This window comes from Podarcis bocagei (genome assembly GCF_964188305.1).
Source record: "Podarcis bocagei genome assembly, chromosome: 1".
NCBI lineage: Eukaryota > Metazoa > Chordata > Lepidosauria > Squamata > Lacertidae > Podarcis > Podarcis bocagei.
The window spans coordinates 63,181,086-63,203,571 of record NC_138125.1 but is presented as its reverse complement, the minus strand read 5'-3'; the positions used below and the strand labels follow the sequence as shown (position 1 = coordinate 63,203,571).

Genomic DNA, 22,486 nt, shown 5'->3' with positions numbered 1-22,486 from the left:
AGCTCTTCTTTTAGGTATTTTAGGTCCAGAGATCCTGAAGGACCAGACAAAATTATTCATACATGCAACCATGGCTGCATGGATGATGTTAGCCCAGAGATGGAAAGATGGCACAACTCTGACCAAGGAAGAGTGGTAGATAAAACTGATGAATTATTCTGAGATGGCAAAACACAGGAATAATTAGAAACCAGGAAGAGACTGACTTTAATAAAGAATGGGGTAAGTTTATTATTTATTTTTAAAAATACTGTAAACAATTACACACACTGGTAGGATTGACAGAAAACTTAAGTGTAAAAATTCGAACTATGGAGTAATAAAGGATTTATAAAAATAGAGCTACGGAAGAGATGCAGAGGGGAAAATTATTATATGAAGATCCATGAAGGTGGGGAGGTAAGTCAAAGAGGATTTTATGTTTGTAGGGTTTTTTTATTCTGTTTGTAAAATTGAAAATGCAAAAAATAAAATTTTAAGCTGCTCAATAAAATGAAGAAGAAGAAACCAGAAACTTGAGACAAAACAAAACTAAGATCTGACTGAATGAGAGATTATCTGGACAAATGCATGTTTCCCAACTTGCATTTGGCAAGAAAACAATTATACAGATAAATATAAATAGTGTTTGGGCTGGTTACACTAGTAACCGGGTACACCGAGTTTGTGTCTCCGCTCCTCCACATGCAGCTGCTGGGTGACCTTGGGCCAGTCACACTTCTTTGAAGTCTCTCAGCCCCACTCACTTCACAGAGTGTTTGTTGTGGGGGAGGAAGGGAAAGGAGAATGTTAGCCGCTTTGAGACTCCTTAAAGGGAGTGAAAGGTGGGATATCAAATCCAAACTCTTCTTCTTCTTCTTTAGAACAAAATCACTCAGATTATTTGTCTGTCCTCACCATGTCCCTGCACTAGCTTTCAAAACACAGGCAAAGAGCACAGCTACCAAGTTTTTGATCTAATATCTGCACTAATCCTAAAATCATCTGTACCATAAGGCTGAGATGTCCCTGACTCAGTTTCATTCACTGCAACTGAAAACCTTGCCCAAAAGGCTTAACAGTGAATGTGCACTTCTACTTGATGTGAGTCAGCGCCACAGCAAGGCTATATTTGGTCAGAACTAGCAACAAAAGTTTCCCTCCCCTTTTCCTGTAGGAAGTTGCTACTTTAGAACTAATGATTTTACATCAACATTGTGTCCATGAACTAAAGACCTCATTCTCAAATTTGTATGGGTAGGGTAAAACAGACTTCAATATATATAATGCCAGTGCCTTAAATATGTTCCCGTTTTCACAAAACTAATCCAGATGCAAATACATTTCCTTCAGACTAGAATACTGACAGACTGACTCAGTTCTAAAACTCAGTATTTTTCTACAGCAGAACAAACATGTATTTTGAATAACATGGAAGCAGTACTGTTTATTTGAAGGAATAGTAGTCAGTGGAAACTTGTCTGTTCCAGGTTCCTGTTTTTCCCCCCTTTTCATAATGCCCACTGGATGATGACATCATAATAATATATAGGGTTGGTTGACATGGTACCAAACTGGAAATTTCATGTGCCAAATCCACATCAAAGAACAGGCATTGAGAGACCTTACCCCTTTTGTGCTATTGTTGGACTCTCCCCAAAATGACAGAACAGGGTTGAGTGTGTCTAGACTGTACAGCATGCTAATCTTAATAGATACAGATATAGGTGATGGTCTAAGGCAGATGTGGGAAGCTGACAGATTACTATCAGTAGAGATGACTGGACCTCAACATGGGGGAAATTTGTTTTGAAATCTGCCTTGGCCTCAACAGAAGAGGTAGCACTTAAAACATTGTAAAAATGCAATCTCACACCTATACATTTGGCTCATATTACTTCCTGACATTGACCAAGCTGCTGGAGAGGCTGCAGAGCATTATGCTTGAATCAACATATTATGGGGTGTGTGGAGGGGTGTGTGAGAATGGTTCGATTCTGTGAGGAAGTATTTGTTGAAATAAAAGCAGTTATTGGACAAAACACCTTGAAATGTCCAGAGCTAACCTTGCTCAATTTTTTGCTATGGGAGACAGCATTAACTTACATTTCCAACCCCTAATAAGTCATCTTTTACTAGCAGCCAGGCTGATAATAAAAAGATACTGGAAAAAATCAGAGGGTGCTTCTTTGACAAACTGGTACAATAAAGTACGATAAAAAGCACTAATGGAAAAAGTGACTAATAAAATAAAAATGTTACAGGGTTCAAAGCATAAAGATTCTTTTGCAACTGATTGGTACAAATTTATTATGTATACAGCTAAAAATGAAAACAGAGGACGCCCTTCATGTTATAAGACTTTTTGGTTAGAAGAGCTGTATGGTGCCTTTGATGCAAATAAATGGGACAGGAAGTGATAGCAACACGCAGTGTTACAAACTCAGATATATAAGCTAGGTACCAAGTGGCTCCTTAAACCAAGGTTACAGTCACGAAAATGGAATGTCTAATTGCCATTTTTGGGTAAAAGAGCTCTAAAATATTATTTTTCAAATGATGGATTGACTATGTGGCTAGTTAAGAACTTTGAGAACTTAAAGAAGAAAAGTCACTTGATCCAGGTCCAGTCCACGAATATATTGGCCTTTTCCGACCACCTTTTTTTCCTTAAAGGTGACTGAACCTGTGTAGGCTGCACAGAAAAAGCATTTTGGTTCCAGAAATTCATTCCGATTTGTGCATTTGAAATATAGCTGATAGAATTCTACAGGATGGGGTATTATTATGTGAAAACAAGCCAATGATCCTCAGGCATGCACCTCCAGATGGTGGAGATGTCAGGCACCATCCTGGCACCCAGGCATCTTCACTTGGTTGCAAGTGGTCAAAAACCAGGTGCAAAGTGAGCCTGGCATCTGGCTAATTTCAACCACTGCTTTCACAATGCAGAACCATGAGACCTATTTTGTGATTGTTTATCCTGGCCCTTCAATGGTCTCTGCTCGGAATATGACTTCTGTGGAACTTTTATAGCCGCATTTCTGGGCCTTGAAGGAATCAGAAAGCTATTGAAGTATAGCCATATCTCCTAGCCTTAAAGAGATATAAGAAGCAGGTAAAACAGCATTCCAGGGCATCTTTGGAGGCAAGGCAAGAGGCAATGGATGAATAAGTTAGGGAAGGGGGTGACTTTGGACCTAGGAAGTTGACAGTAGAATGAAAGCTAGAAGTGGGGGAAGAGTAGATAGGGAGTAGAGGAATCATTTGCTCACTTTGCTGAAAACCTCCTTGAGGCCCTTATTACTTTGCTCTTTTCAATTGCTTTCAGGCTCACACTATATCAGTTTTTAAGGTATGTGATTGAGGTCTGCCTTTCCAGGCTTTTCCTGGAAATTAGCATAGTCAACTGAAGTGTTCCACTAGCACAAAGACACATGACTGAGAATTTGAACCCCTTTGCCTTCTCCTCTCCCCATGCATCCTGTGCGTGCCCCATAAATCTGTTCTAGAAGATTGTGGGAGCCCCCAGAAAAAAATAGGGGTTGCACAGGGAGCGAATAAGCTCCATTGCACAACTAAAAGTCATTGCTCTAGTGAAACTATTTAATTGAATACCACTCATGGTCTCAGTTTCCACAAGAGTGCCTTGTCTGCTTCATTCTTTCACTACCTAACAGAGGGGAACTTATACTTCTGTGCAGTGCATGACTGAGAGAACACACCTGCATGTAAGTGATTATGTGTATGTGCAAGTGTTGTGTGTAAGTGTACACGACAGAAAAATCACACATGAAGTATGCTGGCTATTACAAAAGACAGGATGTCAGAGCTGCTAGAACTCTGACTTCAGTTTTATTCAAAGATGACACCTATCCCAAACACAGTCTGGGATGCTATGGAATGCTTTAAAAAACTTTGAAGTCAAAGGCCACTGAGACAGAAAGTTCAGTGTGTTGGTGGTTGGAATGGAACCAGTGAACATTAGTACATTTCTAGCTTGCATTATACTTTAATAATGGGTTCCTTTAATGATTAAGTAATGATGGGGGAAAGATGCTAGGCAAAAAATGATGCAATGGATTTTTTCCTGGCTTAGTAACTGCTTTGGGAATGGCATAAACTATGCACTTTGTAAATATTCACTTTAGCTTAGTCATAGCAATAACTTCATCTCAGACACTTACGAGAAAAATACTCCAACTTGGAAGTCATTATGAAAGTGCTTAGTAAGTCTATTTTAGGCAGTATTTAATTTACAAAATAATGTTTTCCAGCATGATGATAACACCACACTCTGACCTTCACATTATGTTGGTTCACTTGATCTATCTTATAAAAGGGAATGAAAACTAAGTATCTTGAAAGAAGGGATGATGCGTTCCCTCCCCCAACCCTAGATTTTACTGTCATTTTTTAAGTTGACTAGTAGTATACACATACACACACCAGAACTTCACACATACAAAAATACATTATTCACTTCTCTACTGCTATGACCCGGTTGCCATAGCTACCACCAAACAACAACAAAACAACACGGCTTTCCACTTCCACACTCAGTTTTTCTCCTTCCTCACCCCAGCCAATTTCGTTATTTCCATCTTTTAGCCTAGCCTACAGAATGACCTGCCAGGCATACTATCCTATTCTCTTCTTTGTCACCACTCTGGGGTAACGAAGATGGTACCTGCAGCAGCATTGTTCTTTGTTGCTTTGCTGAATGATGCCACCCTCCATTGTCACTGCAACCCAGCCAGGCAAGCATATGAGGATTGGGGGAGGCTGAAGCCAAGGAAGGAACAGGTGGTGGCAGCAACCAGTCCAGAGCTCAACAGCAAAGCACTAAAGAAGTACCTGCAGGAGGTGCTATTATTTTCATTTCCCTCCTGAAGCTACCAGAGTTGTTTGGGGAGGAGGCAAAGGTGCCCTCTAGCCTTGGGAAGGACCTGCATCCATTCCCCAGTGCCATGTCTAGCTTAGCTATAGTATCCATTCCATTTCACCTTGAGGTGAAAGTCCTGAAAGTATCAGTTCAAAGGCAGTGACATAATTTCCAATTTGCATATAATGGAGGCAAGAACTACCAGGCAAATAATCATAGCATCTGGTAGAGTGGAGCTGAGCTTCCTCTCCAGTGCTGGCATCACTGCAGCTTACCGGGGCAGGGCTGGGTGGTATCAAGGTTGGGCTGTGACAGACTCCATCAGTGGCCACAAACACCCAATGTCATCACTATCCTGCCCTGTCCATCCAAGCACTGGTGTCAGGAGGGTGTCTCCAAGCTATACCATACCAGTCACTACTGGGAGTTGTTTTACAGCATGTAGAAGGCGAGTAACATCCAGACCCCTACTTTCTAACTTGTGTTTAAAACTTTTGTAGTAAAAAGGCCCAAAGCTTAGTATCGGTGAAAGACAATTTGCTCATATGTCCTCTATTGTTGCACCACTGGGAAACCAACTCCTGCCTTCATCTATAGCTTCGTAATGAAGCAGGTTTCTTTCTCATGCTGGGTCAGTCATGTCAAAGGTGCTTTTAGGGTCATGTATGAAAATGTTTTTTGCCTCTATTTCTTCTCCTTTACAGGTCTACTTTTCACAGGTTATGTGCTGTGTTTAACAAAGATGGCCTTGTGAGAACCAAATCATGTTTTGAAGAGGCTCTCAATTTCACAGAGCTGAGCCATTTCTTTTAAATTACAATGCAATGCTCAAAACGCTGCAGGAAAATAAGTTCATTTGCAAAGCTAACAAATAGTATAATCCATATTAGGGCAATACCTGTGTTAGGCTAACCCAAATGCCAAAACCAGTGTGCAAACTTTCAACTCAAAAGCTTGCACACTATTTTGGGATATTTTGGCTGGCTTGCTCAAAGTATTGCCTTAAGATAAGCTGTTATTTTTTCCTTATGGGCCACCTTTATTTTATTTTTGTTTAGAACAGAGATCACCAAACTAGGTGGCCCTAAGGTATTTTTGCAAAATCACTAGTTCTTGCATTTTGCAGGGGGAGATATTTTATTTTATTTTTGCAATGGTAGGCACTTCCTTCACTCATGAAGGGCCTTTTCTGAATGTGTGTGTGAGGGTTCTCAACTATGCTCTCTGTGTGACTGAGAGACATACACCTGGGCAGAGTGGGAAATGTGTGAGAGAGAGATAGAGTTATGCATGTGTGTCTGCGGTCTATATGTATGTGCTGTGTGTGTGGCCAGCTTGTATATTTTTCCTGGTACAGGGGCATGCTCCCTGTTCTTAGCGTGAGTGTGTTCAGTGGGTGGGTGTGATCTGCACAATCAGGGCCAGCAGGACATATATGACTGCCCACAGCAAGAATGGAGGGAAGGGAGCAGCTATTATTTTGTGTTATGCCATGCTCCCTATGGCAGCCACTTTAAGAATGGCACCCATAAAGGTAAAGGTAAAGGGACCCCTGACCATTAGGTCCAGTCGTGACCGACTCTGGGGTTGCGCCGTTCATCTCGCTTTATTTGCCGAGGGAGCCAGGGTACAGCTTCCGGGTCATGTAGCCAGCATGACTAAGCCGCTTCTGGAGAACCAGAGCAGCGCATGGAAATGAATGGCACCCATAGAACTTTGAAATGTGTCTGCTGGTCCAAAAAGGTTGGCAGATTCTGGTGTAATAATAACAGCTTTCAGAAAATGATATGAAGGCCTTGGCATGGTCTGGTCTGGACGTTCCACCTTTTTTTTTAAGAAGGGGAAAGTTCAATAATGGCCATCAGCTTTAGTTTCATTACCTCTGATGCAGCCTGGTGAATTGGCAGTTGGAACAGTCTTGGGAGCCCCATGATCTCAACAAGGCCTCACTCTCTCACCTTTCCCCAACGGTGCCAGATGCAAAACACCGCACCTTCCCATGTTTCTGGTCAAAGCTTTGGGTGATATAGGCGTATAATGCGGCCGTCCTATGATCTGCTGAAGGAAGGACCCTCCCGTAGAAATCAACTGGCGACAGAGCCTTTCGGTTTGGTTCAACCCCTGGGAACGGCTTGAAGAGGCCTCTGGAGCCGGAGTGGACTGTGGAGCCGCTTCCCTTTGAGGAAAGGCGGGAGCCGCCCTCCCTCCTTGCACGGCCGCCTGGGAATTCCGCTAACCTCGCTCCTTCTCGCCCACCCGAGGCGCGCCTTTTTCTCCGGGCTCACCCTTCCTCCCCACACCGCAGGTGCCCACATGGAAAAAGTGAGCCTGAGGCGACGCATTTCAGCCAAACACCGGGCGGCGGAATGAACAGCCGCGGCCAGCCCCGCCCGCCCGCCAAGAACCAGGCCGGGATCCTCCACCTCCCAGCGGCACCCGGCCCGGTTTTGTCGGTCTCGGGGTGGGTGGGGGAGAAGCTGCGCCTTCAGCACCGGACAGGGAGCGCGAGCGGGGCAAGGGAAGCCCCGGGATTCCCAGGCACTGGCCCAAGCGCCGCCTCAGGAGCCGGAGTGGAGAAAGGGAAGTTTTCCCCCCGGCAAACTGGCGAGCGACCAAGACCTTCCCCCCCCCCCGCGCCCCGCTTCCCTCCCGGTGGCTTTACTCACCGTCATTGGCCAGACCCATCTCGATGAGGGTCTCATCCTTCTTACCCACTCGGTTCATGGCTGCTCGGGAGAGGCGGGCGCGCAGGCTAGCCAAGCAGCCTTGCCCGCTAGAGAGAGCCAGTGTGTGGGAAGAAGGGGGGGGGGGAGGCGGGCGGGCGGGCAGAGCGCGAGCGCGCCGCCCCCAGCCTTTCCTCTCTCGCGCGCTCTCTCCACCCTCGCCCGCCCACCGCTTATCTCTTCGCCCTGGAATCCCAGAGGGGCAGCGGACGACCTAATTAGTGTTCGCCGGCAGAGCTCAAGGAACTGGTGGGAGGGAGGGAGGGCGCGCGCGCGGAGATGGGGGGGGAGGTTAAATTGCTTCAAGGGGAGGCGCCTCGTGCGGCCCTGAAAGCTGAGCAGGGGAGGAAAGGGAGGGGGCGAGAATGCGCGAGTCGGGGTCTGCGCGCGCTGCCAAGGTTCGGACTCGGGTTACTCCTGCGGATTGCGTCACGGGGGAGGGGGGAGGCGCCGAGGCTTTGCTCCTTGCGCTCTCTCACTCTCTCGAGCTCCACACCCTTTTCCTGTTGAGTCTTTCGGTGCTGATGCTGATTATGTTCTCTTCTCTCTGAGCAAGCTCACACCCACGTGCTGCATTAGGAAAGAGGCATTCTCAAGAGTATAGTCACCCGTCCTCCACCCCCTCCTCTTTCACAAAGGCGAATATTTTTCACTTCCACTTGAGTGCTATTATATTTTTATTTTTACGGCTATCTTCAAATATTTCAAAGGCCAGATGGAGCAAGCTTGTTTTCTCCTGTTCCGAGAGTAGGACCCAAAGCAATGGATGAAAGTTACAAAGAAACTATTAATAATAATAGTTATAATAGTTATACTCTGCCCATCTGGCTGGGTTTCCCCAACCACCAACCATCTGTCATGAATGATCAACTTGAGGTTCCTGCATTGCAGGGGGTTAGACTAGATGACCCTTGGGATCCCTTACAATTCTGTTATCCTGTTACCAACATCACAAACAGGAGGCTGTCAATTTCAAAAAAGTGGAGAGGGAGAGAGAGGAAAGTCACCATAAGAACATAAAAGCCCTGCTGGATCAGGCCCAAGACCGTCTTGTCCAGCATCCTCTTCTCAGAGTGGCCAATCAGATCACTGTGGGAAACCAAGCTGGAAATGAACACAAAAGCCCTCTTCTTTCCCATGATTTCCAGCAACTAGTATTCAGAGGCATGATGCCCCTGATTCAGTTTTCTCACACCAGTCAGAATATGTGAGGACCATGTGTGCTATCCTGGGAAAGGATAAGAAAAAGAAAAAGAAAGGATCTGCATCTCCTTTCCCCCCTCTTTACAGTCCCCCTCCCCTCAGAATTTGCCTCCACCCTGAAGCTGCATTTCCATCACTGGTTCAACACTTTTATAAGTTTTATGGGGATACAATTACGGTATATAGCAAGCTAGTTCAGTAATAAAAGTTTTGGATGCATTTAACAAGAGAGCCAGAATAATTTGTGCATGGTTTCAAACAATAAAATGATCTAATCATGAATAAGAAGGGGAGAGGAAGTACTATCACAGTAATTTCTTAAGTCGAATAAATTCCAGTGAAGTCCACTTGACATATAGTAAATTTCTATTAATGTCTTCCCCACATTGGTCTCTACAGCAGACACTGCAACCGTCCAACAGTTTGACCTCACCCCCAAATGTACACTCCTCCATTGTCTCCCAAGACAGACAGATGCCAACAACTGTTATGGCCTTGGTATTATCAGCACATGTATGCAGCAGCAACACATGTGTATGTTGGATTGTCCCAAGTAGTCTACAAAATGATTTATAATACTGTATATTAAATCACCTATAAAATTACTCACTTGTTCACATACCTGTTCCATTTTATAGGACCACCTCTCTCCATATGAACCTATCTGGACCCTGAAATCATCCTCTGAGGCCCTTCTTTGTGTGTCTCCTCCATAAAATGTTTGGAGACTAGCAACTTGAGAATGGGCCTTTTCTGCTGTGTCTCCCCATTTGTGGAATGCTCTCCCTAGGGAAGTTTATCTGATGCCTTCATTATACATCTTTAGGTGCCAGGCAAAAATGTTCCTCTTCACCCAGGCCTTGGGCTGATTGACATCCAATGCCCTTTCAAATGTGTTGTGGGAAGGTGAATTATTGGTTTGTTTTTGTCTATATTTTCATTATGTATTGTGTGTGTGGTTTTTTATATTGTGTTTTATGTTGTGAACCATCCTGAGATCTATGGATGAAGAGCAGTATATTAATTTACCATATTTTTCGCTCTATAAGACGCACCAGACCACAAGACGCACCTAGTTTTTGGAGGAGAAAAACAAGAAAAAAATATATTCTGAATCTCAGAAGCCAGAACAGCAAGAGGGATCGCTGCGTAGTGAAAGCAGCAATCCCTCTTGCTGTTCTGGCTTCTGGGATAGCTGCGCAGCCTGCATTGGCTCCATAAGACGCACACACATTTCCCCTTACTTTTTAGGAGGGAAAAAGTGAGTCTTATAGAGCAAAAAATACGGTGATTAATAACAACAACAACAACAACAACAACTTTCTTGGGCTCCATGATCAGTGCAGATGGTGACAGCAGTCACGAAATTAAGATACCTGCTTCTTGGGAGAAAAGTAATGACAAACCTAGACAGCATCTTAAAAAGCAGAGACATCACCTTGCCGACAAAGATCTGTATAGTTAAAGCGATGGTTTTCCCAGTAGTGATGTAAGGAAGTGAGAGTTGGACGATAAAGAAGGCTGACCGCCGAAGAATTGATGCTTTTGAATTATGGTGCTGGAGGAGACTCTTGAGAGTCCCATGGACTGCAAGAAGATCAAACCTATCCATTCTTAAGGAAATCAGCCCTGAGTGCTCACTGGAAGGACAGATCGTGAAACTGAGGCTCCAATACTTTGGCCACCTCACGAGAAGAGAAGACTCCCTGGAAAAGACCCTGATGTTGGGAAAGATTGAGGGCACAAGGAGAAGGGGATGACAGAAGACGAGGTGGCTGGACAGTGTTCTCGAATCTACGAACATGAGTTTGACCAAACTGTGGGAGGCAGTGGAAGACAGGAGTGCCTGGCGTGCTCTGGTCCATAGGGTCACGAAGAGTCAGACACGACTAAACGACTAAACAACAACCACCTATATTTATGAGTTTCTAGTATTGTAAGCCACCCAGAGTGGCTGGGGAAACCCAGCCAGATGGGTAAGGTACAAATAACATCATTGTCATCATATTAATTATTACTAGAATATATTGCTTGCATATATTTTTATATGTAACTTGCAACTGATGTGCATAAAGCACATTCAGCCTTATGTGCTTGGCAAAAAAAAGGGGGGTGGAAAGGGGGTGGACATCCAAGAAAAAAGACTTTGGCAATCCCACTTGCCATTGAACCATGTTTGTTTTGACTATATATGTTTTTGGTTCTATGCACCACCCCCGGAATGTAACCCTTGCATAAGTTGAGAGTTGCCTGTATACTAATACACTTGGTATTCCCTTGGCAAGCAAAGGGTTTAAAGGTCTGAGGATCAGCTGATATGATTTATAAGTGAATAGGCCTGGTTGTGGCAGGTCTTGTTTATGTTTCCTAGATAGGTATCAAATATAGTTACTTGAAACAAAAAGAAAAGTGAGGCAACAGGCAGGCACACAAGGTTGCTTGTCAGCTTCAGTTCAAAAGAGGCTGAAATACATCTGGACTCTCAAAATGTTACCCATTATCAAGTGAAGTAATAAAACACTATGGACCATTATGTGTGCTGTACAAGTGTGAAAGATCATTTATAACTCTGGAACCGTCTGTTAGAGTTATGAGAAAATTGTGTAGCCTTTTTCTCAGTACTGGTTCCAACGAGCACATAAGAGCACATGACAACTTCAGGAAAAGCTTAGAGAAGATAAAGATCAAGTCACTTGGCTGATCTTTTGAGACAAAAATTTCCCCACATTGTGGCTGATTCTTTCTTAGAATAAAATGTTGAATGTCTACAGCCATGGCATTTCAGTTTAATTAGTGCCAGCAGAAAATTTTTAACAGCCTATTGCTTGTGAACTTTGTTCATGATTAGTGTGTAATATATAGTAGTGTGCAATATATACAATCCCTGCAACGGGGTGAGCTCCCGTTGCTCGGTCCCTGCTCCTGCCAACCTAGCAGTTCGAAAGCACGTCAAAGTGTAAGTAGATAAATAGGTACCGCTCCGGCGGAAAGGTAAACGGTGTTTCCGTGCGCTGCTCTGGTTCGCCAGAAGCAGCTTAGTCATGCTGGCCACATGACCCGGAAGCTGTACGCCAGCTCCCTCAGCCAATAAAGCGTGATGAGCTCCGCAACCCCACAGTCAGCCACGACCGGACCTTATGGTGAGGGGTCCCTTTACCTTTACTTTACATGCCTTCCCAGATCAAACCGAGGTCTGCCTAGCGACCATCACTGTGCTTCTAGTAGAATCCAACCAGATGCATCTATCAACCTCACAAGCAGCATACAGTAGCAATGTCTGTTATCCTTTTGTGCCCCTCTTCCAGTGCTCTAGTCTAGAGTTACTGAAAACACACACACACACACACACACACAATCATTAAACTCATTATGGCTAGCCTTCCCTTCATCTAATTCCTTCTTATAAGGTATGATCATCACACCAAAAGTCATAACTTTGTATGAAAATTCATAAGAACATATAACACAAATGATGCCTCGTATCAGGAAAGCAACCAAGCAACACCATTTGGATTTAAAACTTGGCATAAAGGCAGGATAAAGGGTACCAACTCAATTTTACCTTCATATAAAACAAAATGCTCTGGAATATCCATGCCCCACCCCCAGATGCATCTTTTCCAGCTGCCTGAGCTGCTGATTGAGCATTTTTATTACCGATGTGACAGTGATGCGGAAGGGAAGCAATGGATACATATGAAGAACTGGTAAAATGTGTCACTAAGCTTAACACTGGTGTGGCATTATGCAAGTCCCTGAAAAATACAGACTCTTACTTTCCTCATTATCTAGTATATAACTTGAAATGAATGACCTTGAAAAGGCAGGTACTGTTTTTGCTGGGTTGCCAGCTGAGACCTGCTAAGAATGTTGCACATCTCCATTAGCAGTGCTAGCGAGGATAGGCAGGGACTGGCATTGGCTGAAGTCCCTCTGCACTGCAAAGGTAAGTGATAAGTAGATATCCAAGTCCTACAGCCCAGTCAGAGTTGCAGCAAGTTAATTTTGATTGTATTGAGTGTTCCGGCTATTTCCCATGAATCTTTAACATGCAGCTATCCACTTACAACCAATATACAGTATCTGAATCTATTTTTGAAGGTTCTGTATGCCATGGGGGGTGGAAAGTAGTTGGACTTGCTGGTAGACCTCCAGGTGAATTATAATAGATCAGGGGTCAGCAAGGTTTACCAGCCATGGGCTGGATCACTCCATAGAGATCATCCGTGGGCCGGACCAGTGCAGTGCGACACTGGAAATCACGCATGTCCGCAGTGCCGGAATTTGCTTCTGTGCATGCCCAGACACCAAAAATCGTGCCTGCGCAGAAGCAATTTTCAGCGTCTGGACATGCGCAGACGCGATTTCCGGTAGCTGCATGTGTGCAGACATAATTTCCAGCACTGCTTGACAAGTCCCTGCGCCACGCTGCGCCGGTCTAGCGCAGCGCATGGGGGACTCACCAAGTGGACAGCTCAGTTCAAGTGCGGCTCGGGGGCCAGTAAAACGGTCTTTGTGGGCCACATCTGGCCCATGGGCCACACATTGTCGACCCCTGTAATAGATTGTCAATAATTGGGTTTGGGTGGCGATGTATCTATTATGCTTAATGTATGTAGGGTTTGGTATCAACGTTGCTTGTGCTATTCACTTGTGTTCCTTTGGTGGTGAGAAAGGTTGGGGTTGGCCTAGGGTGTGGTTGTTTGTTTGTGATTGGCTGTGGTGATCTTTGTTTTCATGTGTGATTGTCAATAATTTATTATTCCCCAAACAGCAACAGCAAGAAAAATGGCAAGGATCTCCTTATCTCTTAGGGTGTGTTCACAGTGAATTTTTAGTTTTTTGTTTGTTTTTGTTTTTGGGGTGCATATCGCAGCTGTTTCCCTCCTGGCTGTTCACATCAGCATAGCTTCAATAGGGTCAGATTTGTTTCTTGTTTGCATAGACAACAAAGAGGCATTGCTGGAGGGATGATGTCTACCATATGCAAAGGTGCTCACACCTTGGCTAGAGGCAAATTAGGAATGGCTAAAAGCTTCCAGTAGTTGAAATATTATCCTGGATTATACTGAATGACACCAAAAAAGGGGGTCTGACACAAAATGATGCCTGTGATTTTGAATCTATTCTGGGTATTAAATATACAGTAAGTGTGTGTGTGTTTTTGATAGAGGGTCTAATTAGAATGTTAGGACTTCACAAAAAGCAAGACAAGAATGCCAATGGCTGTATCTTATTTACTAATTACAGACCACTCGTGACTCCACCCAATATGTTGTGCAAGGAAGTTGAACAGTTACTCTGCAGAAATCTAGAATCCAAAGAATGTCTGGTATATTTTTCTAGCCAAGTGGGTTACTGAGACGTGTGTGGTTTACTGACATATATGATTAGACTGTCCTAATTTCAGAGTGGCTCAGGATATAACCCCAAGGAAGCTGTAGGGAGCTACAGGGGCGAGTGTGTGTGTGCACCCACCCACCTGGGGGTGCCAACTTGAATAAAATATTTTGTGGACCCAAGTCACATGATATTGTGTGGACCCAGGTCACATGCAGTGCACACACACCATTTGAATGGGAATGCCCATCAACTTTGTGGGGGCTTGGCCCCCTCAAATATTTTACGATGTTGCTCCTATGCACCTACCCATGCATGCACAGCAATGTATTTCAAAGGATTGCCCCCACCCATTCAGTTAAGGCCAACTAAGCAGAGAGCAACAGTGAGTCTCCTTCTAGAATAAATATCTATTTTTTGTTCAGCATTTTGCATTTATTTTTTGAATTGGGGAATTGGGAGGGGGGAAGTGGGTGGTGTCTGTATGTATTGCAACAAACTCTATATTCCCTGCATTCACTCATTAAAACCTGCAGCTGCTGCTACTGGGTAGGGCAGGACAGGAAAGGTAGATCTTGGACACGTGCAATTCCAGTGTTTTTTCCAGAGTATTTTCAGAAAAAGGTGTGCAGATCTGCTTCCAACAAGCTAGATATACCAAAATGCAAAGGAATGGAGTCAAATGCTGCCACAATTATTATTTTTTCCTTTATCTTTATTGACTTTGTCAGTGAACAGAATAATGATGATGATGATAGTGACGATGACGATGATGATAATTAACTTGCCTTTTGGCTTACAGATAAAAACAAGAATTTCTAAAAGCATAGAAAAAGCAATCATTAAAAAAATGAAACAATTGAATTAAAATCATATACGTAAATCTGTTTAAAACATACCACTAATTACAATAAAAACAGCATGGCACCTGAACTTTCATTAAAAGCAGTCAATTCCCAAAAGCATGTTAGAACAACGTCTTCACCTGCTGGTAGGAGGACAAGACTGAGAGAACCAGTCTAGCTTCTCCAGGGAGGCAGCCAAGGCTTAGAGTCAGTAAAAAGATTTACATGCTCTCCAATATCTTCTCTGATTAGAATTTACAGGGGTTTTTTGATGCATGGTGCCCTCTCCTGGGCAAAATGGATACTTTAAGGCAGCATTTATATTTTACTTCGGTTTGTTGCCGTGCGCTGATTTCCAATAAATTCATGGATAGATCAGATGGAAGTTAAGGCTTTTGTTTAGATTTATACCCCTGCAGGCTTTACACCCTGAGGTCACCCTGTAGAGCTCAGGGCTGATAACCACGGTTTTTTATTCAGCTTCACAGAATTTGGTCACAAAACCCATTTTCACATGAAAAATTGATGCTGGGGAGCAATTTGTTCAGTGCCAAGGAAGACTCTACAGCTAAGACTATGCTGGAGCTGGAATTTTAACACAAGGTTTCCTGTGGATTTATTGAGTGGTCTCTGCTATCAATTGTCAACCAAATCAAACCTTAGTTGTTTAATTATTTGTTCCGAAGATGAAGCAAAAGTGACTATTGACTGCATCAACATTGTGTTTGTTTCATAAACACGCTTTTAAAGTGTAGAAATAGTATTTCTGCCCCAAAAGGAGGTGACCTGAAAAAGCCCCTCTCTGTGTATCCATGTAGGCAGCAAGTGTGTGAAAAGTGCATTCTCAGAAAAAAGTGGATTATAACCATTCCAGCAGAAAGTGCTTGTTGTTTTCTGCTAGCTTACACATGAGTATTTAAGCTTAGATCACCTGAGAAGTATTGAATTGCAAATTCACCATCTTGGAAGCATGGTGGCTGGAGTTCTTTGTTCTCAGACTCTGTGAGAGCAAGGATGTACATGAAACTCTCCTGGTAAACTGCCTAAGGCAGGATGTAGGCTGGAATACAGGCCCTGGGGAGAGACAGACCTCTGCTTCGAGGTCTGTTGGAATTATTTCAGATTTTGTAAGATGTTGAGCCTATGCCTTGGACTGCCATATATCTTATGCAACTGTTTGGATGTATCAGCTGATGTTCATGTTCTGTTTTAAAGAAAATTTTGCAAGTAAAGTTTTGAATAATATCTAATGGGTCTGGACAATGCTTCATTTCCAAAGGGAGTCAGTTTTTACGCATCCAGTCACTTCAAACTGTGCGACATTAATGTCTGCAATAATGTGTACTGCACCCCCAAAAGGCGCTTGTTTCCAACACCAAATGCATATTATCAGTGTTTAAATGACCTTCATTTCATCTCGCTTTATGTGAACATGACCCATATTGGCCCTGTATCTGACTGCTTACTTTGAGCAACATGCCTCTCCAATTTATGATAGTTAAAGAGTGGAGTAGTAGTATGACAGCAAGTTCTTTTACACTAAGAACTAAAACTAAGGGGCAATGTTGCCAACACTTATTTTCTGACAGCCATACAGTAAAAGCCGTGATCTCCTCCTAAATTGCTGGAATAATTTGGAAGGGGGAGAAAGTGGTTGGGTCACATAAAATAGTGCATGTCACAAAACAGACAGCAGGGTGACATATGACCTCTAATTATTTAGTTTACAAGGAAGTCCAAATAGCTCAGACTGAAATGCTGTAAATGAATAGGACTGCAGACTAAATAAATGTATCAACATCTCAGTCACAACTGAAATAAATGATTTTTTCTTGTTCACCATTCATTAAGTTTCAGATTAATTTAAAAACAGCACATATGAATTTAGAGAGCTGCATATTAATTAACAGCCTCGCTAATTGTATGGATTAAAACTGAGTTAACAGCTCAGTGTTATGCATTTGTTAACTCAGTTAATGACCTTGATATGTTCTTTTCTAATTCATTTGGGTAGGAAGGTTGAAGATAACTAGCCAGCTGAATGCACTGAATGTTAATTTTGGACTGGTATTTGTACAATTCTTCTGCTTTTCTTGTAACCCAAACAACAAATATAGCCAGAATCCAAGAAAGGACATGGCAGATGTTTATGGAATTATCCATGATGTGGGAAAAGTGGATAGACAGAACTCACTGTCTCATAATTCTAGAACCCAGAATCATCCAACAAAAGCTGAATCTTGGGAGATTTGGGACAGATGAAAGGAGCTATTGCTTCACACAGCACATAGTTTGCCAGCCACTAGCTTGATCTGCTTTAAAAGGTTAACGTACACATTCAGAAGGGGATAAGAGGATAAAGCTTTCCTAGTTACAAGTAACAATGGCTATATACAACCTCCATGATCAGAAGTGCACACATCTGAATATCAGTTGTTGGGGAACAACAGCAGAGAAGTGTTAGCCTGGTTGGCCACTGTGGGTAGCAGGACACTAGAGTAGACACTTGGGGTGTGCATCATGTTTGGACAGATTCCAGATCCCAAGCTGAGATGTGATTGGGACATGTCCGAAGTGAAGGAGGATCTGTACAAGGCTGCATGGGTGTAATCAGAGACTCATGAATTGCATCCTGATTCCTTAGTGATCCAGAGAAAAAAGAAAAGAAAGAAAAAAGCTAAGCCTGTAAACTTATTGTAGAAAGAAGGTGCCAAGTCGGGGGACGGAGAGAAGCTTTACAAAATTGAAACTTAAGTGCCTATCATAAATAATGGAGCAAGATCAAGAGGGATGAGAGGGAGCTCCTTCTTGATTGACAGTCTAGTATGTCTAGTATATTCAGTCTAGTATGCCTGCAAATTTAATCCACTTCTGCTAAAATAAAAGTGTTGTAGCTGTTTTTTGATCGCCCAATAGTGAAAAGGAGTGGCAATGAGAGGGAAATAGTTGTAGATGTTTCCTTTTAGAAAAGAACCCCACAAAAAGTACTCTAAAGGTGTCCAGCACAAAAGTCCTATTTGCCTGTAATCTGGTGTGCTTTATCCACCCTGGAGGGGCTAGTATGCCTGTAAATATCACCCATTTCTGTCAAAGAAAGAAAAGTTATAGAAATTTGTAAAATTTCCCAATAGTGAAATGGAGGGAGGAGAGAAAGAAAAGACTCTGAGCCAAATCCGACAGCCCAAAGAGCACCATAGACTGTGGCAGGCCGTTTCTCAGAGCATTGAATCATGACACAAAACTAATATTGTGATGAACACTAGATAGGCTTTTGGCCCAATCCAGCAAAATTCTGCTTATGTGCTTTTGTTCTCAAGCCATCACCTTGTAATACCTTTATTAGAATCAACCCAAGTGCCACAAAGTTGTGAGCGAACTTTTGAGTTCTCCAGAAATCTTCATCAAGCACGATATTGAACAAAACAGATGGCTAAAGGAGAGGGGAAGAGAAAGAAGGAAACTACCGCATTGGCCTGAATATAAGCCTCACTTTTTTCCCAAATTCCGACCGTGAAAAATTAAAGTGCGGCTTAAATTTGCAACCTTACAAAAATTGGCTTCTATGATATCGCTGCTGTAACAGACATATGGTAAAATGGAACGGGTGTGCAGTGGCAAAGCTGCATGCTCTGGCACCGGGGGCAGAGAGCAGGTGGGGCCGTGGCATGCTTCTCGGGGGCATAACACGTCGCCCGTGGGGGCGCGCTGCCCGTGGGGGAGTGGTGCCCAGCACGGTGGGGGGTTGCACGGTGCGTGTCCGGGGGAGTGGCCACGATGGTACCCCCTCCTCGATGGTGCCAAGGGCGGTATGCTCCCCCGTCCTACCCCCCGTTCATCCGGCAGTGTGGGTGTGAGTGCCTGCGGAATTTTAAGGGAGCAGCTTATATTTAGGTATTGTCTCTCACCCCCCTTGAATTTTAAAGGTGCAGCTTATATTTGGGTGCGGCTCATATTTGGGCCAATACAGTACGTGGGCTTTGGATTCTCCTCCCCCCTAATGTACCTATACTGCTATCTTCTATGTTTGCGTGTAAAATGTAGCCATGTTTTTGACTATTTCTGCTCTAGTGAGATTCTGTGAACCACCTCGAGACCTTCAGGTATAGGGTGGTATATAAATTCAATAAATAATAATCAGAATCAGAATACATTTGGGCCAGTTATTTTGCAGTTGGCATTTCTGTGGCTCCCAAACCAAAAATTGAACCAGGCAGGAAGCATACAGTACTTTCCCATTCCACAAATAATGGAACATTCACTTCCTATGAGAACTCATGTCTGAGACCATTGAGCAGGCAGAAGAGCAAGTTGTCACCAAGTGCTCCGCCGTGCGATGCTACGGAATTTCATCCATTCATTCATTAAACACTGTAATGTTGGTGAATGAAAGAGATAGGCAGCAAATCTTTCACGAAAGGCATCTTGCAAACAAGCGGGAGAGAAGGGCACCCTTTATGATACAAAACAAATCGAACCAGAGACCTACCTGCAGATGACTGAGCCTTTTCAATTGGGCAGCTGTATTAAAGAAACCTTTACTCATTACATGGGTATCAAAAAGCATGAAGCATTCTGAAATCAAGGAGCTAGTGCCTAAGTTCAAGTTTATTGAAAGAATGATTGATCGCTTGCAGAGCGGCTAGAAATTACATGGTGCAGCTCTTACTGCAAACAGCTCTCTTACTTGCGCTTTTATTCCTTAGCTAAAAGATGTTGTGAAATGCTAGTTACAGGAAATTGACCCCCTCCTATTCTGAAACACAAATATCCTACACTTAAGACTACTTTACTATTCAGTACAATGCAGGATTTTCTAAATTTTCTTTTGTTGTTGTTGGTGGTGATTACTCTATATTTGGTTGTGGCGATGATTACTCTATATTTACAAGAGATGTATTATTTCTGACCTAAAATATATATACTTTTGTGCATTCATACAGTCTGCCGTACCATTTTTCAGCCTGGATAAGAACAGACTCCAAAGGGACCAGGTTATAACATTCATAATTGGGCTGAAATAACTCCAGAGAAAGATTTTAATAATCAATATTTCCTGTACACCAAAACAAACCCTTCCTGTTGTAAGCCAGCAGACTTGACTAGGTGTTAATTCTTAACTTGCTTTCAAAGACAGCAGGTGTAGCATGGTCTATGTATTACTAATATATATATATTTAATGGGTACTCTCTCTTCCAGTGTATTTGTATCAAAGATAACATCTTAAACAAACAAACAAAAAATCAAAAATCAAAATCAAATAACAATAGTAATATAAACCCAATAAAACAGTGGCAGGTGGAACAGATAATAATATTAGGACTGATGGTTCATCACATAAAAATACTCAGTCCAGCTGATTAAATGCCTACTGGAATAAGGTTTCATAACCAGCAAGTGTCATGGAAAAAACAGGACATCTCATTTTTTTCTTGTGAGAGGACAGTGGCCGTTTTGGGTGGTGTGATGTCATGCACTTTTGTGCACTGAGCTCCCCCTGCAAAAACATTATTGCGCATTATTGCACAGTGCCCCAAAATGCATGTTTTTGGGCACAGTGCCTGGCGGGCACTACAGTGTGAAATCACACAAGACCACAGCACCCAAAATGGCCACTGTCCTCTTGTGGCAGGCAGTGAAAACTAATAAGAGAGGAAGGTTACAAAAATACCCCCAAATCTGGGTGTACCAACAAATAAGGAAGGTATGGGAAGAAATGGTTCCTTAGAGATCTTTGACTCAAGCTACTTAGGGCTCTAAAGCAGGGCTGGGGAACTTCTGGCCAATGGGTCAAACTTGGCCTGGCAGGCTTTCTTAGTTGTCCTGTGAGGTTGTTTTGGGCAAGGTATGTCCACCTGACCTACACCTGATGTCATACAGATCATGGTAGGGATTGACCTAATAGCTGGGCTTGACTGAAGCTGTTTTGTGCATCTCCCAGAGTGACCTTCAACTAGGGGCACAAAGTGGGGACACAGCACTAAGTAGGATCACTCCACCTTCACATCAGCTAATGCACAAGGACAGTGATCATTCTGGTTTAGGGTTCAGGGAGCTGTCTAGTATGTCCAAACGTAGAGGTAAGTTTGGGAGAGAGGGAAATTCTGTTTACCACTGGGCTCAGGAGGATCCTGACTCCTTGTTCATCTCAGCTGCCTTTGGCTCAGACCTAACAATGGCATCCCAGAAAAAACCAGAATAATAAAGAATGGTGCTTCCAAGGGCCATGTCACCCAACCAACCCAGGAGGATGAATGCTGCTGAGATGCTCAGCAGAATTAATATGGACATTCTCCTTATCCAATTGCTAGTGTAGGCCATTCACCATAATGACCAAAGAAAACGTCCCAGTTTCCAAAACAGGCCTGGAATGGGTCTAGTTAATCCATTTCATTCATGACCCACTCCGCCAAGTAGAGTTGGTATGCTTCAGCATCTTGCCAAAATGAAACATTTGAGATTGGTTGGAAATTATCTAGTGGGCTCCAGAGTGGGTTTTTATAATAGTAATAAAAAGTAGAGGAGGAACCCACAATGCACCAACACTAAAACTGCACTGCACTGCTGTAATTTGGGCTTAATAAGGGCATAAAAAGCATCAATGATAACATACAACATAAGAAATAGAACAGTTATACATGCTGTGCCATGGAGTGGAGATTAAGAGAATGTATCTGAATGTGAGCAGAGAAGGGAGTGTGGCTTGCAGGTCATATTGTTGTGGGGTTGCCGAATATGCATTAACATATATGGCCTCAATGACCATAAGTGCTTTGAGCAGGCTATTGCAAGAGATGAGGAAAGGAAGATATTCAATGCAATAAACTGTAACACAAGATCCAATCTGCTGTGAAAGGCATCTTCCTTCAATTTGTCTCCATTCATTGATCTTGCAGCATGCACCTGAGCCTTATTCCCCAAAGACAATCATTTTCCATGCAAGAACTCAATTTACTCATCTTATATTCTGACATTTCCAGAAAATCATAGTATTTCATTTCTCTGGAAGGGAAATGCGTTCAGCATGCAAATTAGACCACAGTAAATGTCGGAAAAGTTTTAGAAGAGAGAAGCCAAGATGGTGAATGATTTGCAAAGTATAACATACAAGGACAGGATGACAAAATCTTGATCCAGTCTGGGTTCGTACCTGGTTTTGGGACAAAACTGGCTATGGTTGCCCTAATGGAGGACCTTTTCTGGAAGAGAGACAGAGGAAATGCCACCTGGTTAATTCTCTTGGACCTTTGTTGACTGCTCTTCCTGAACCATCACCATGAGTTGAGGGTTGGGGCACCATTTTACTGGGTTCACTCCTATTCACATGGTCAGTTGCATTGCATGCCTGTGCTTTGAGCACACTGATAACAGTGTGGAATGGGGCCTTCTTGTTTATAGCAACTGCGGTCTAGAACACCCTCACCTCAGTTATTCATGAGGCAACTGGGTGAAAGCCAAATCGATTTTATCTGTAAATGTGCCTTGATGCTTTCTGAAGTCCTTCTATAAAACA

The 22,486-nt window shown here is 43.1% G+C and overlaps 1 protein-coding gene across 8 annotated transcripts in view; it reads right to left on the bottom strand.

Annotated features, from left to right (window-relative positions):
• ANO5 (anoctamin 5) overlaps window positions 1-7,842 on the bottom strand; it is a 65,299-nt gene extending 57,457 nt beyond the window's left edge. For all 8 annotated transcript variants that reach the window (XM_081164159.1, XM_081164160.1, XM_081164161.1 and 5 more), the window contains exon 1: window positions 7,531-7,842. In XM_081164159.1, the coding sequence (XP_081020285.1) occupies window positions 7,531-7,588 (58 nt within the window). In that variant the 5' untranslated portion in view covers window positions 7,589-7,842. The remainder of the gene's footprint in view (window positions 1-7,530) is intronic.
• Window positions 7,843-22,486: the final 14,644 nt, after the last annotated feature.